Source organism: Microtus ochrogaster, chromosome 4 (genome assembly GCF_000317375.1).
Source record: "Microtus ochrogaster isolate Prairie Vole_2 chromosome 4, MicOch1.0, whole genome shotgun sequence".
NCBI classification, from domain to species: domain Eukaryota; kingdom Metazoa; phylum Chordata; class Mammalia; order Rodentia; family Cricetidae; genus Microtus; species Microtus ochrogaster.
In genome coordinates this window covers 88,618,570-88,633,016 of record NC_022011.1, presented here as the reverse complement: position 1 = coordinate 88,633,016, position 14,447 = coordinate 88,618,570, and the positions used below count along the sequence as shown (strand labels likewise).

The 14,447-nt window shown below is 41.4% G+C and overlaps 1 protein-coding gene across 3 annotated transcripts in view; it reads right to left on the bottom strand.

Moving 5' to 3' along the window:
* Nucleotides 1–746: 746 nt before the first annotated feature.
* Nucleotides 747–14,447, bottom strand: part of Itprid2 (ITPR interacting domain containing 2) — a 41,070-nt gene continuing 27,369 nt past the window's right edge. The window contains exons 13-19 of one of the 3 annotated variants that reach the window (XM_005346634.3): nucleotides 12,687–12,764; nucleotides 12,482–12,609; nucleotides 11,744–11,894; nucleotides 10,585–10,650; nucleotides 9,504–9,962; nucleotides 2,739–2,857; nucleotides 747–1,815 (exon numbers count right to left, since the gene is read on the bottom strand). In XM_005346634.3, coding sequence (XP_005346691.1) covers nucleotides 2,753–2,857; nucleotides 9,504–9,962; nucleotides 10,585–10,650; nucleotides 11,744–11,894; nucleotides 12,482–12,609; nucleotides 12,687–12,764 — 987 coding nt within the window. In that variant the 3' untranslated portion in view covers nucleotides 747–1,815; nucleotides 2,739–2,752. Of the gene's footprint in view, nucleotides 1,816–2,738; nucleotides 2,858–9,499; nucleotides 9,963–10,584; nucleotides 10,651–11,743; nucleotides 11,895–12,481; nucleotides 12,610–12,686; nucleotides 12,765–14,447 lie in introns of all 3 variants that reach the window. The other 2 variants (XM_005346635.3, XM_005346633.3) reach the window with 2 other exon arrangements.

The following is a 14,447-nucleotide window of genomic DNA, read 5'->3' as shown; positions in this document are numbered from 1 at the left end:
CCCTCCCATCATCCTATATAGCTCAGCATCTTGAACATGAAGATTTCCCAAGAAACTCAGGAGGAAAAGTATAGCAGAGAATGCATGTCAAGTGATCTGTCTGCTGGCACAGCCTGCTGTTTCAACTCTTAGACCACCAATATTAATCATCAAACCTGGGAGTCTTATTCTGTTAGAAATAGACTGAAATTGTCTAAAAATCCAAATAGTTGCATTCCTTTCTCTTCCTGTGGAATGTCTGATTTACATGTTTGCCATCACTGTCACAATCAACTGGTTAAATTCCTGGAAAATTTGGCTAACAATAATATTTTATATGTTATTTTTCATTTATTTTTTTGAGGCACAGTGACATGTATTCCATCCAGGCTGGCTTCGAACTCCTGATATGTCTGCATCACTTCTACAATACTGAGATTATAGGCATGCATGTCGTAACTGGCTTTTTATAAAGGCAAGGTCAACCTGGCTTTAGATGGGAGGCCGTGGGCCTTTATGAGTCTGAGAGTGCTTTATTATTGTGCCTACTCTTGGTAGTGGAGACTCAACTCCCTGAGCACTGCAGGAGTCTCAGCAGGGGTAGGAGGCGTGGTAACAAGTTTAGACTTATTGCTTAGTCATGAAATGTAATCCAAATTCTTTTTTTTTTTTTGTTTTTCTAGACAAATTCTTCAGGTTGCAGGTCAATAAATAAATGAGAAATTAACATTTTAAGCAAAATAAATACTTTATTGTTTTAATGGTTTTTTGTTTCTTAGAGATCAGCCTTTATGTGATATTTCAAATATTTATAAACCTTTTAGATAGTCTTTCAAAGAATGCTAATATTTCAAGCACTTTGACTAAAATTTCTCACATAAAGTAACATATAGGAATTGAAGATTACAAATACTAAAATACTAATTTCTAATAACATTTGGTTGTTACTTTATACATTTATTTGAAACATAAAATACCAGACACTTTTTTTTTTTAAAGAAAAACTAAGACTTTTCTGGTTAAAACTGAATTAAAATCATTTAGGCATGAGGAAAACAAATCTAAATCTCATTTTTGGAAAAAAAAAAACAAAAAACCAGCTTATTCATTTCTATTCTATCCATTCAAGTCTCAGATACCATTATCCTGACAATACTATTAGTCTAAAAGACAGAGAAAATGTCTTAAAGTAAGACATCTGGACAAGGCAGGAATACATAGTGTTTACCATAAGGCACATAGCATAAAATTACATTTGTTTGGGCAAAGCAACAAGGCTTCAGTGTAAGAACATGAAGTATCTGTAGGTACCCTCATGAGATCTGCCCTCTCGCCTCTCAGTAGACTCAAGAATCGAGTGCATCTTTAACAACTGTTTGTCTTCTTGGAAGCGACTCAATAAAGAGCAGTGGAGGGAAAAGTCATTGGTTGCTTCAAGCTCTCAGAAGATGAATCTGTTATTGCACAGTAAATACCTCATAGAGGTCAGTGTTGTCGAAGCTAGGCTGAAGAAATATGTTACTTAGAAGCTGATTATGTCTGGAACTCTTCAAGTTTTACAATTCATTCTGTGTAGGACATCAACTGGAAAAATATTGACAAACAAATAAATACTAGACTTTCAAATGGACAGTCTGATAGTTTAGAAATGAGCCAGAAAAGTGCCTAAGTTTCTATGGATGTTTTAAATTTTTATGCATAGAAGAACACTGCATACACAAGTGCGTGCAGTCCATTGTGTACAGTAGAAAGTATCCTCCAAAGGACAAGCAACACCTCCACCAGCAGAAATCACTGATAACGCCAGTATCACAGCCAATGGGATCCATCCCAACCCTAAGAAGAAGGAAACGTGAGTATTAAACATTCTTCAAATACTATTTTGAAAGTTTTTTTAAAATGTAAGATTTATTCAAATAAATCCATATATATATATATATATATATATATATATATATATATACACACACATACACATATTTGTGTATTTGACTGTCTATCTTCATATCTAACTCTCATCTATCTATCTGCACATACATGAATACACATATAAACACTTGCACATAATTCTCTGGCTGCTGTATATTTTTTGAGAGCTAATTGTTTGATCCTTGGCTTTTGAAAAGAAATCCTCTGAGCTGGTTATGACATAACTTATTAAAATATTTTCTTGTTTCCCACAGCTGAACTGTGTGTCATACGTTTCATGTGACGGGGACATAGAACACGTCCACCGTGACAGTCCGTGCAGACCACTGTTCCTGCTATGCTCATCAGCATCTCTGCTAGGGATACAGTCTATAAAAGAGTTGTAGTGATTCATCTCAATAAGGAAACCACATAAAATTACTTAGTAAATTGTGATTAGAAATGGATCTCTGGAATGTCTGTATAAAAATAAAAATAACAAGGAAAGGTATTATAATTTTTGACTAATTATCAAACTCTTGCCTATAATCTGTACATTTGAGATATAATTTAATTAATATTAAAGTAAGTTTTGGGTCTAAAGCCCAATTCCAGGATTTATTTACTATAATGAAATTCCAAAGTAAACGCATATTGTAGGCAGTTCTGTTCTTAAATTGAGCTGTCTATACTTTATATGAGGTTACATGTCGTTTTTATACTGTAAAACAACTAAGACACACATTATGAAAAGAAAAATTTAGCTAAAGATAACAAAGTGCACTAAAACTAAGAATTAAAAATAGGTACCAATTCATATCTAGTTAAATGAAGGAATTAATAAACATTACCTAATAAATTCCATTCAGTGACTCTCCTGCTTAGAATTCGATGCTTTACTTGAAGACACTGCTGCCAAAAGTCCACTTACAATTTCTCGCCTAATCTCCCCAACAATAGACTCTTTAATCTATAATGGAAAAAGAGAAAAACACACAACTTAATAACAGGACTAAGTTTTTTTTTTTTTTTTCAGAAATAAATGCATCCCACTTAATTGCTATAGTTAGGTAATCACAGAAGGGGCCACGGTGTTCATAGCAAGCACAAAGGTGCTCACAGTGCAAGTCTACCCTCAGCTCACATCAGACTGCAGCCAACAATAGTATGAAAACAATCACAGTTCTTATAGGACAAGCAAGATAAAACCATCTCGTAAGTTACTTCACAACGACCTGCAGGACTGAACGTGAGGCTCGCACTGTGAAATCAACAGGATTCGTGCTTCCTAATGCTCAGAAAACCCAAAAGTGCAAAGGGATAGGCAGGCAGAAATATTCTGCCTGTTTCCACCAACTAAAAACTGAATATCTAGAGAAGTTATGTATTGTTTTAATCTAACATACATTTTAGGTGGAGAGAAGAAATTTTCCTTTAATAATACTTATGTTTTAAATATTATAAACATACTCAAAACAACAATCCACTCTAAAATTAATATAATTCTTTAGTTTTATAGTGTGCTTGTCACCTGTCTACCGTAGGTAAGAACTTTCATCTTGGGTTGGGCCAAGTCAGTTAAAGTGCTTACCACATAGGAAGAGAATCTGACTCTGATCCGAGAACCCATGCAAAAAAAGTCAGTTGTAGTGATGTGAACTTGTAATTCGGGCACCAGGGAGGTAGCGACAGGTGGGTCCCTGGAGCTCCCCCGTCTGTCTGTCAGTCTGTCAGTCCAGCCTAATGCATGAACTCAGAGTCAGTGAGAGATCTGTCTCACAAAACAAAGTAGAAACATCTTGAAGATGACACGAGGTTGTCCTCTCACTTCCACAGGCACATCCACAAACAGACACACTCACTCACACACACACTCACACACACACACTCACACACACATACACTCACACCCACTCACACACCCACTCACACCCACTCACACACACTAACACACACACTCACACACATACACACTTACACTTACACACACACTCACACACACTCACACACATACACACACTCACACACACACTCACACACAGAGAGAGGGGGGAGAGAGAGGGGGGAGGGGGAGAGAGAGAGAGAGAGAGAGAGAGAGAGAGAGAGAGAGAGAGAGGCTGATTCATTTTGCTTTTGAGGAAAGCAAACAGACCTGAGGCCATGATCATTTGAGTTAGGATTTTCTTGTCTAGATGTCTAAATAAAACATAAGACTAGTTTTCTTTCCAATGATATAGCCTCACCTCCAAATAGCTCTTTGTAAAGGCTTTAAATGTGCATTTCCTGAAGTAAACTGATAATGCATTCCCAAATTAGCCCTGTGCTGCTTTCAACTAGCTCTTAAATTTTCTACAATTCCAGTTTCCTGTCAGCCTGATCTATTTCCTAACACGTTCCTAAATGCATCCTGAAAACATCTCAATTGAAGTCTTTCTAAAAATGGCTCTGTCATGAAAAACTGGGACATAATATCCAGACTTCTATAGACTCTTCATAGGAGCGAATCAGGGCTGGGGACGGCTCCATGCTAAATGTGAGCCTCGCACCAAAAAGACAACAGAAACAAAAGCTCCTTCACTACCAACCACTCACGTGGCTACACATGTTAATAAACATAGCTTTTTAAATTTATCTCTTACCACCATTTTTAGAAGAGTAAATAACAAAGTTTTTAAAATTCATAGCATTATAGGTCCATTTTTTAAGTAAGTATGAAACATGAACACCAGATGGTCATAGCCACAGTCTATAAGGCAAATACAGTAAGTAAGAAAAGGCCAGTGCAAATCTGCATTTCACAAGATGACAGGCAATTCTTTCTAAGGCAACTATAGTCAAGCAAACTTTACTACATCTCCTGACTGCTCATCATTCAAATACAAACTCACTAACTAGTTAGCACACGATATACCAATTAAAAATGAATGCTAAGCATTTTGGGTAACACAGATATTACTGGCATAAAGACCCTAGCAGGGTGAAATGCATCTGTAGTCCCAGTCATTCGGGGGCTGGGACAGGAGGATTGCTTAACTCAGGAGCATGAGTGTATCTTGAGTAAAATCCGTCTCAATAAAAAAGAAAATAAACAAACAAACATGACTCTCTACTGTCAGGCATATTTTACTACAGATGGGAACACACAACGATATTGTCTCAGAAACAATAAAAGGAGGTTAAGTGTGGTGGTGCATGTCTTTAATTCCAATGCTTGGCAGCAGAGGGAGTTCCAGGACAGCCTGGTCTACAGAGAGAGTTCCAGGACAGCCAGCGCTACATAGTGAAACCCCTGTCCGGAAAAAACAAACAAACAAAAAAGACAGAAAAGTAGCTACATCTAAACTAGCACTAAAAATAACACAATGCCTATAATATCTATTTCATAACTAATCATGGAGAACTCTTAAAGTTCTAAAGTTCTCCATTTTATACAGAGACAGGAGGGTTCAGGAAAGACAATTCTAGGGATGGTGGTAAAACTACCTTTGTGAGCTCAATCTCCAAAAGGCTGTGCAGACTTTAGAGTGACTATCTGACATTAAAAAAGGGCTGTTGAGTGCAACACAAGTGACGTGGGAGGCTGCATCTACAGTGCCTCGAGCCCCAAAGCCATGACCCTTAAACAGACCCTTAAAAGATTCCCAAGGAATACATGAGAAACTGTATTTTTACCAAAACACATGTTTCAACATGTCAGATGAACTGACAGTTGTAAACCAAGCCCAGAAGCTTAAACAAACACAGAAAACCTTCACTAAAAGCATGGCAATCTATGTTTATTCTTCAACATTCAATGTTGAATTTGTCTCTGTGAAGACGACGTGTTCACATATCCAAGATATCGTCTTTTTATTCCTACATATATGTACATTTTCTAAAATATATGTAAATAGCTTCAGCCCCAATCACACATACCATATCACAATGACTGGGGCAAATTCGAAGGCCGTAATGACTGTGTTTTTCCAACTGTGGCATGCAGACAACCTGAGCAAGGGAGTATCCTCAGTCTGACAAAAGTGTAAGTGTAAGTGCAGACTGTGTATGAAACCCTTGTCTGAAAGGGCCTTATGTCCGCTTTCTCCTTCCACAGTGGGGTTCACTGTAGTAATGAGGTGCCTCAATGGGAACAAAGGCCTGAGAGTCACCATTGTTTCCTGCAGGGACTGCAGGAAGAAGCTTCCTTGACTGCGCCTGCCAAGCCTGTTTAATCCTCACCTGCAGAACTCTTCTACCCAAGACAGAGCTCACCATCCTGAATGGAGGCTTTGTTAGTGGGGCACAGGGACAAGTTTATAAGGAAGATAGAATTTAATTTTCTTGGTAGCAGATACAAGAAAGTAAGAACTTGAAATTTTGTACCATGGACATTTAAATTTAAAAGGTTACCAGTCAGAAATAAATGGAGTACGGACTACTCAGTATTTTAAATATTTTGTAAATAAACTTTTAACATAAAACTACCTAGCTGAGCTATGATAACAACAGGAATTTCTTTTAAATTTTAATGAGCAATGGCCAGTGTTATCTATGCATGTATGTTCTCAAAGTACTCCAGAGAGTTTGATTTGCTAAGTATATGAATATTGTTTGTGCCTTGTTTATATAGGGTAAGCCCTTCTTTGAAGCCAGCAAGGGGAAGTGTTAAGGCAGATTTCCTTCAAATGGTGCCATTCTGAGCTGAATGGCTTCTCCTAAAGGGTTTAGTAACACATTCTAAAGAGTTCATCAAACATTTGCCCAGCATGCCAATTTAAATGTTGACAAAGTATAACATCTTACATATTTAATGGGAGATTCCTATAAATGATTAAGTAATTCTCTAGGACCAAGGCGGCATAATGGAAACAAATGACTTCTCCTATGGTCTGTACTATTGGCCAAAGAACCAATGTTCTGGTCTAAAGGGAGCAGTCTCTTCCTAGGAAATGACCTGCAACATAGATCAGGCCAATGCACTTTTTAAAATGAGAGCTCAGGCATGCATTAAGGAGCAACCATGCCAAACGAGCAAAAGGAAGTCATGTTTTCAGACCTTCCTGACCAAAGCAGGCTAAGAGGAACAAAAGTATCAGAATTTAGTAAAAGAAAAACAGAGTTAGCAAACGGGCCATGAGCAAATGCACACAGAGTACTTACTTAATCTAACTCGAGGACTGTCCTGTGCTTAACTCGCACCTAGGAACAGATTCTTCCACACAGGATACCTGACTATGGAGGCCTGATGTACACTTTGCTAAATGTTAGCCAACCATAATCAACATACAAAACTAGTGGCCACAGAAAGCAGCTTTCAGCTGAAGCCAGGAACTCAGAACACAAACGCAGACGACTTACCCATCTACCAACAAGGTCAGCCCTGCGCACAGCCAATTCCTACTCACACCTGGCCGTGCAGCTTTGTCAGATCTCAGACCATCTTCCCACCCCACGACAGAAACCCACATGCACCAGTCCTCCCAAGCCCCAGTTCCACAAGCACAAGTCAAATGTTCCCAAGGTCCAAGGAACATTCTTACTGTTGTATGTATGGTCTGCTTCCAGACTGTGCAACCATGCATAAAGCCATGCTACTGTTTTGGTAGTTTTCTGTCTTTTGCCCTTTCTAGTGTTGCTGATGAAGTCTGGAATGTCATCTTTCCAACCCTATTCCACCCAGACAAGTCCTGTGGTTTTACTGCACATTTCCCCAGCACGTACAGTTTCAGGATGACATTATCTGTGTGTTCACAGAACTCTGTTTACTTTAATGTACTTTTTAAGCTACTGATGTGCAATAAATGATAGCATCATATATGTAAGCATCAATCTTTGGCCCTAGGAGCTCAATGGCCCATTTGAGCGAAGATTCTATGCTACAAACTGATTCTAAAAGTACACTTACATTCACATTAGAAATAGTTTGAAAATAGGGAACCCTAGTTTCTCTGGCTTATTTTGGCTTATTTTCTCCTAAATTGTTAGATAAATTCTTGGATAACTGAAAGATTAGCAAATCTGCATTCATGAGATAAGAAATGTTGTATAGTGTGTGTGTGTGTGTGTGTGTGTGTGTGTGTTTTCATATGCTTTAAGATCACAAAATTCATAAAATAAAAAGGCATAAAAACCTGAAAACTTTTTAGGGATCACTGTAAAAGTTTTCCATTTTCCTTAGTGTTTGTCTTCTTTAGCCTGCTGTAATTTACGTTACCGATTTTATGGCTTACAGGTACTTTCGACTACCCTAGATACTTTGTAAACTGTATTGCTGGTTTCTTTTTGTTTTACATTTTGAGTAGTCCTGGGCTGTGGAGGGGGGTGTCATACTTGGAGCCACACACATGCCAAATGCTACCTTTGCTGGGGTCACACTTCAGCCTAAAACTTTTGCCACTAAGCTACAGATGAAACCATAAAGTGGCTTTTAAAATATATAATGTATTCTTCCTTTTAGCTAATGACAAAAAATAAAAGGTGCTTATATCAGGAATTTTGGACTGGATGAAAGGAAAAGTACAACTGTTTGTACTCCCTCTTCGTGGTTATTCTTTGGAAAACAGAACAGAAAGTATCCCGGGGTATAACCTCCACAGAGACAGATTAAAAAGCCATCATGAAGCTTGTCCATAGTGCTTTTCTTCTTAAAGATACACACCAGTTTATGTGAATGTAACTCAATAGTAAAACCAGTGCTGTAACTTAAGTCTCCAGTCCCCGGAAGCTCCTGTGCAATGAGTCTCAGAGGCGAGCCTTCTCAGAGCCACCAGATTAATTCCCATGTGGGCTCATAATTCCACAGGCTACAGGAAGTCAAAGAAACTTGCAAGGGGGGACCAGGTATAAACTAGCCAGGTCCTGGGGCACAGAACAGGCCGTGGGTGTTCTTTGTTTTCCTGGTTCCTAGAGTTCCCTCCTCCCCTCCCAGCTAACACAGGGCAAGCAGCCCTGCTGTGTCCTTCTGCCCTGCTGTGTCCTTCTGTCCTGCTGTGTCCTTCTGTCCTGCTGCAGTCTTCTCCACCTGCTCGGCTGCAGCACAGGCTATGAACACAGAACCACATGCTTCAGGGCTGAAATCTCTGAGCACAACAGAAACAAACCTTTCCTGTATCAGCTTGTTCTCCAGGGCATTTTGTCAGGGCAATGGAAAGGTCACAGCCATTCTATAAATTTTCTCAATTAACTTTTAACCGTATTACCTCCATAGAAGTCTGTCGGAACCCAGAACTGTGGTTAACACTTTAGGAACCCACACTGTTGTCATCCAGGGTAACCCCCTTTTTCATACCATGTTTCAATCTATGCACAAATCATACAATTTCTACACTTTTCCAACCGTCAAAGGAAAGAGAACAAATTCTTCTCAATCATTAATCTTCTACTTATCTCATGCCAACTGGAATTTTATAAAATGACAGCTCTAATTCTGGAAGAGGCCTAATGGGCTTTCCCGCCTTCCACCTTTATGAACAGCTTCTGCACTAGAGTGGGACCACCCTGCTAAAATCCACAGAAACACGTGGGGAGTGGGAAAGCTCCTGCACCCATTGCAGTCAGCCTCACACATAAGCAGCATCTGAGCAGCTCTACCAGGACACGCATGCGCAATGACCGACGCACGCCCAGACTCGACCCACCTCCCGTATGACTTGCTGCAACTCATCCTGCTCCACGTTCCGATGCATTTCCTCAGCAGCTGGCAGCAGCTCTTCCTGCTCTTCCTCCAGGTGAGATGTAAGTCCCACAACCCGTGAGGCTTCCTCAGCTGCTCCAGCTTCCTCAGAACTCTCCAGCTCTGGAGGTGTCTGCACAGAGCCTGTTCTCGAGGGGGCTGTTGGCGTCAGGGCCACAGAGGCTCGGAAGATCTTCTTTCTCGCCACCAAGCGGGCTCGGGGTTTGCTTCCCGAGTTGCCAGAAGGCCCTCTGGATCTTCTGGTGTTGTGGGAGGGGCTGGAACAGACGGAAGATGACTCTGACGTGGCCTGAGAGAAAACGGACTCTGAGCTCTCTCCAGGAGGGATTTCAAACCCCATCTCTCCAAGTCCCAGGCCCAGCTCCGACTTCAGGTACGACTGCTCCCGTATCAGTTCTGTGACCTGGGGGCCAAAACACGGCTCTTCACTCACAAGACGAAGACTGGTAATTAAGAAGGCTAAATTCCCAGCTATGCCAGCTGTCCCAAACTGCAAGGGTTTGTAAAGGCATAGTTCTATTTCACTATCTGACTAACTGGCCAATTTCATTTCCAAAAAACAATTTAAATTCACAGTAACCTCAAGTCGTAACTAGGGAATGTAAGAAACACTGTGAATTGTACTAGTTAACACACAGATGTCTGAATTATTTCATGGAGGAGTAACTAATGAAAAATAAAACAGATGCTCAGAAGGCTTTGACAGTGAGTCTGCAGTGTAATGAGGGTCACATAAGTCATCTCACAGATTCTGTGAGGACCTTCATCTACAGGAAAGGATCCTTGGAGGGTAAACAAAGTGTTTCTACAGTGCATACTTCCTTCATGGTATGGGACAAATCACTATCCCAATGAAGCTGGCTTTCTAGGGGCCCAACATGGCACTAGATTTCTAAGTGGCAAACCCACTTTCAGTAAATTTAACTTCCTGACCTCTGTATTTAAAACCAGCATGCCTTGTATGGGAACGGGGCAAACTGCACGCTCACGAGATGCCCCGGTGCCTGGGGAGGACAGAGACTTACTGGCTCCATGACGTTCAGTGGAGACGGGCAGGACAAGTTGTCGGCACTTCTACTGCCACACATCCCCTGAGAAGTGAGGACAACACACGCACTTACACACGGACACAGTTTCTCACGTGGCAGATATGTCATAGGAACATCACTTTATGTCTCAAGCACTGTAGTCAATCAACTGCCATGAGTTCCATCAGATGTATCACTGTGACAGCTACCCAGACATCTGCTGCTCTGCTCCCAACACTTCTCAGAACGATGGCTAAAACCGTGGAAGCATGCATCCGTAATGATTTGGAATATTGTTTTATCTATGAGTAAATACAGCTTCCTTTGCATATTTCTAAACATACATCTATTTTAACAAAATCAAACATGAAAAAGTAGGATAAAATTCAAAATTTCAAATGAACATATTTTATAACTGGAAAGATAGTGGCAACAATCAGAACATAATGGTGAAGCTCAGATTCCATGGGATGGCACGTTAGAAGTGCTGGGGGAACATGAGGACAGACAGTGTCCCTTTCTTTATTCCTGTATACACGGATCACATCATGACATCGCACTTGGTTTCTTAAGGAGACGGGAAAGGCACGGGGGGGGGGGGGACGCACTGCCAGGGGATAGGGCATGTATTTGGCCTAGGGGAGCCCTCAGGTTCAATCTTCAGCATCAGAACAAAACCATAAAGCAAAACCCACAAGGAATGGAAAGGAACTACACTGAAAGTGAAACAAAGAAAAAACTCAAAGGCCTAGGCCATTTACTTAAACAAGGAGGCCGGTGGAAAGGAGTAATACACCATGTTCTTTGGAGATACAAGCAGGGATAAGAACTTAAAGTAGTTATATTTTAATTCGTTAAAATTTTTCCTTCAAAAACAGAACTTTTATGTTGATCTTTGCTTTTTCTTTTACTGAAAATTATCATTAAAATTTTCAATGTATTTCTAATTATACTAATTATGAAACTTATCATACTTTGTACATAAAACTAATGTGTATAATATGAAGGTAATTAAGGCAAAATTAAATCTTCAGTAAGTAGCATGAAAACTACTTGAACATCATGCATGGTTCAAAAGCCATTAAAGCCAATGGTTAAACAAATCCCCACACATTATTAACAACCCTACTTGGGACTCTGGACCCCCACAGCATACCGGAAGCACAGAGGATCGGAAAGGGGAAGGCACCCGGACTGCACGGAGCTGCTCATCCAGGCCCAGCAGCCGCTCCTCCAGCTGCATCTCCAATTCCTGCAGCTCCATTCGGACAGAGTTCCTCAAGCCCTGCAGCTGATCCACTTCATACCTGCAGATTGTGAGAAGCAGAACTTTAGAAAAAAGTAGCCGAGTGATTTCTAGTAGTGACTAGAAACACTAGAGACTTGAATACTGTGAACTAATGAACGTTTACAAAAGATTGCAGTTCCATCAACTTGGACAGAAGCAACCCTGAGGTAATGAATAGGTCTTTTTTAAAAAATAATTTTTTATTTTTATTTCATGTGAATTTGTGTTTTGTCTGCATGTATGTCACATGTGAAGGTATTAGATCCCTTGAAATTGGAGTTACAGGCAGTTATGAGCTTCCATGTGGGTGCTGGGAATTGAACTAGGATCCCCTGGAAGAGCAGCCACTGCTTTTAACTGCTGAGTCATCTCTCCAGCCCATGACTAGGCCTTTGATCCCTTGCACTGTCACCTCTGTAAAGCAGACTACTGGGAGTCTTGTTTGGTACACTGGGGGTGCAGGTATAACTTCAGTAAACTCCCTGTGCCTATCTCTTACCTACACTGCTTCACCAAAGACAGAGTTCACAGGGTGTGAACCAAGCGATGCTGAAGGCCCGCTCTCTAAAGACAAGGCTCTGACTTCAGTAACGAATGAAGCTTTACCTGTCCTCCTCTGTCATATGAGGGTACACCATGGTTTGCTGCCGCAGCATGGCCAACTCCAAGTCCATCATCTGCGTTCTGAACAGATTCAGGCTCCGTCTCACGACTTGGAGCTCCTGAAAGGTATTCTGAAATGCAACCGACTCTGATTATACCTCTGAGTACCACTAACTCCTGCAATGGAGAGGGTTAGGGGGGAACTTACTTCATAAAGAGGTAGAACAGACGACTTCTGAGTACTGTATGGGGCAGCAGCAAGATCAGGTCCTCTCATCAGGGGGTACTTCAAACAATGAAACAGGATGAAAAGTCAGGTCCAAGTGGCTACCGCCAAGTTCTCTAGGATGCTAAGGCTATTGTTAGACATGCATTATCATTTCTCTTTAAGCTAAACCAAACCCAGCAATGTCTATAATCAACAACGAAAGAAATTACTCTCTAATGCTACCTATTATTCTTAAATATTTCAGGTCCAAATTACTGTTTAGGAAACAAAAGTGGTGTGTGTGTGTTCACAGAACTCCCTTCTTGCCTTAAAAAAATTAAGTAGAAAGCCAAGTGAGACTTGGGGGTCTGGAAGCAAATGCAATAGCAGACTGCATCACAGTTGTGTGGCTGGAGAGAACAGCCAGCAGCCATCACACAGACTCTCAGTGGGACGTATTCTATTGTTATAGGCAGAGAAGACAGAAAGTTGCCTTGCCCCATCTCACAATGTAAGGAAGAAAAAAAGAGAAAGTTAAAACAAAATAGTGTAAATGTGTACATGTGAGTGTGTGTGAGATGAGCATGTATGTGAGTGAGTGTGTTAGTGTATGTGAATATGTTTGCAATGTGAGTGTGTGTGGCTGTATCAGTGTGTGCAGATGTTCAGTATGAATGTGCTTGTGAGTGTGTGTGAAAAAGAATGTGTAGGAGTGTGTGAGTATGTGGTAGGAGGCTATGACGTGAAAAAGAGCAAAAATCCAGTGGGCTGAGCTGAACTTCAGGCACCACTGAAGCTTTGCAGTCCAAGCACAGAGCGGCAAGGCCAGAGCTCTGCAGTGGGAAAGCAGCAACAACAAGATCACCCGGCCCACCCAGCCAAGTGACGGGTGCAGATAACTCAAGGACACCGAGAACCCTGCAGGCCCTGCTCAGTATCACCCCAGCCAAGAGGGTGAGACGGGGAGTGGGGCGATTGCTCGGCTACACTCATGGCCACAACCCACAGGTGAAGTTGCTGGCCTGGGAAGGCACAGAGAGAGGGGACTCTGAGAAGTCTCAGCCTCACAGAAGGACAGTGAACATGTACAACAGCGCAGCCACAGTCAGAACTGTTCCACGGGGAAGGAGAAGTAGGTATGTCTGGTCGGACTGCAGACCGTTCGGGACAGTTGTGGGGGACAAGGGTGGTATCTAACAGGTCTATTCTATTGTTCTTTGAAGAGCTGCAACTCTGATTTTCACCGAAGCAGCTTCCCGTCCACTCTTTCATGGTAACAGACGGCATGCACTGGGCATTCACACTTTACCTGATTCTCTTCGGAGCAGTTCCAGTTTTGAGCCCATGGAAACAGACTAATTCTGTGCCAGGAGGCAGCATCAGAGGTCACCAGATGAAGAGGAAAGCCTAGTCACAGAGCTATAAGAACCAGGAGAACATTGTGCCAGTGGAGCCAATGAGAAGACTTTGAAAGTTAGGGGATCACACATCCAAATGGCAAAGAGAAGGAGGAAAGGCTGGGGATGCTCTTGACAGGACAGCCTGAGGTTGCGGAAAAAGAGAATGAAGGAGAGGCTAAAGGCAAACACACGCAACAGTCCCTCTCTCAAAGAGGAGGCTGTCAGCACAGAAATGAACTGTTTGGGATTCGTTACAGCTTCCTACAACACAGGGGTTCTGTCTAGAGAGCAGGTACAGATGAATTCAGGCAAGTAGGAAGACAGGCCGAGGTGGTTTGTCTGCTCAGTTCTCACTTCCTGG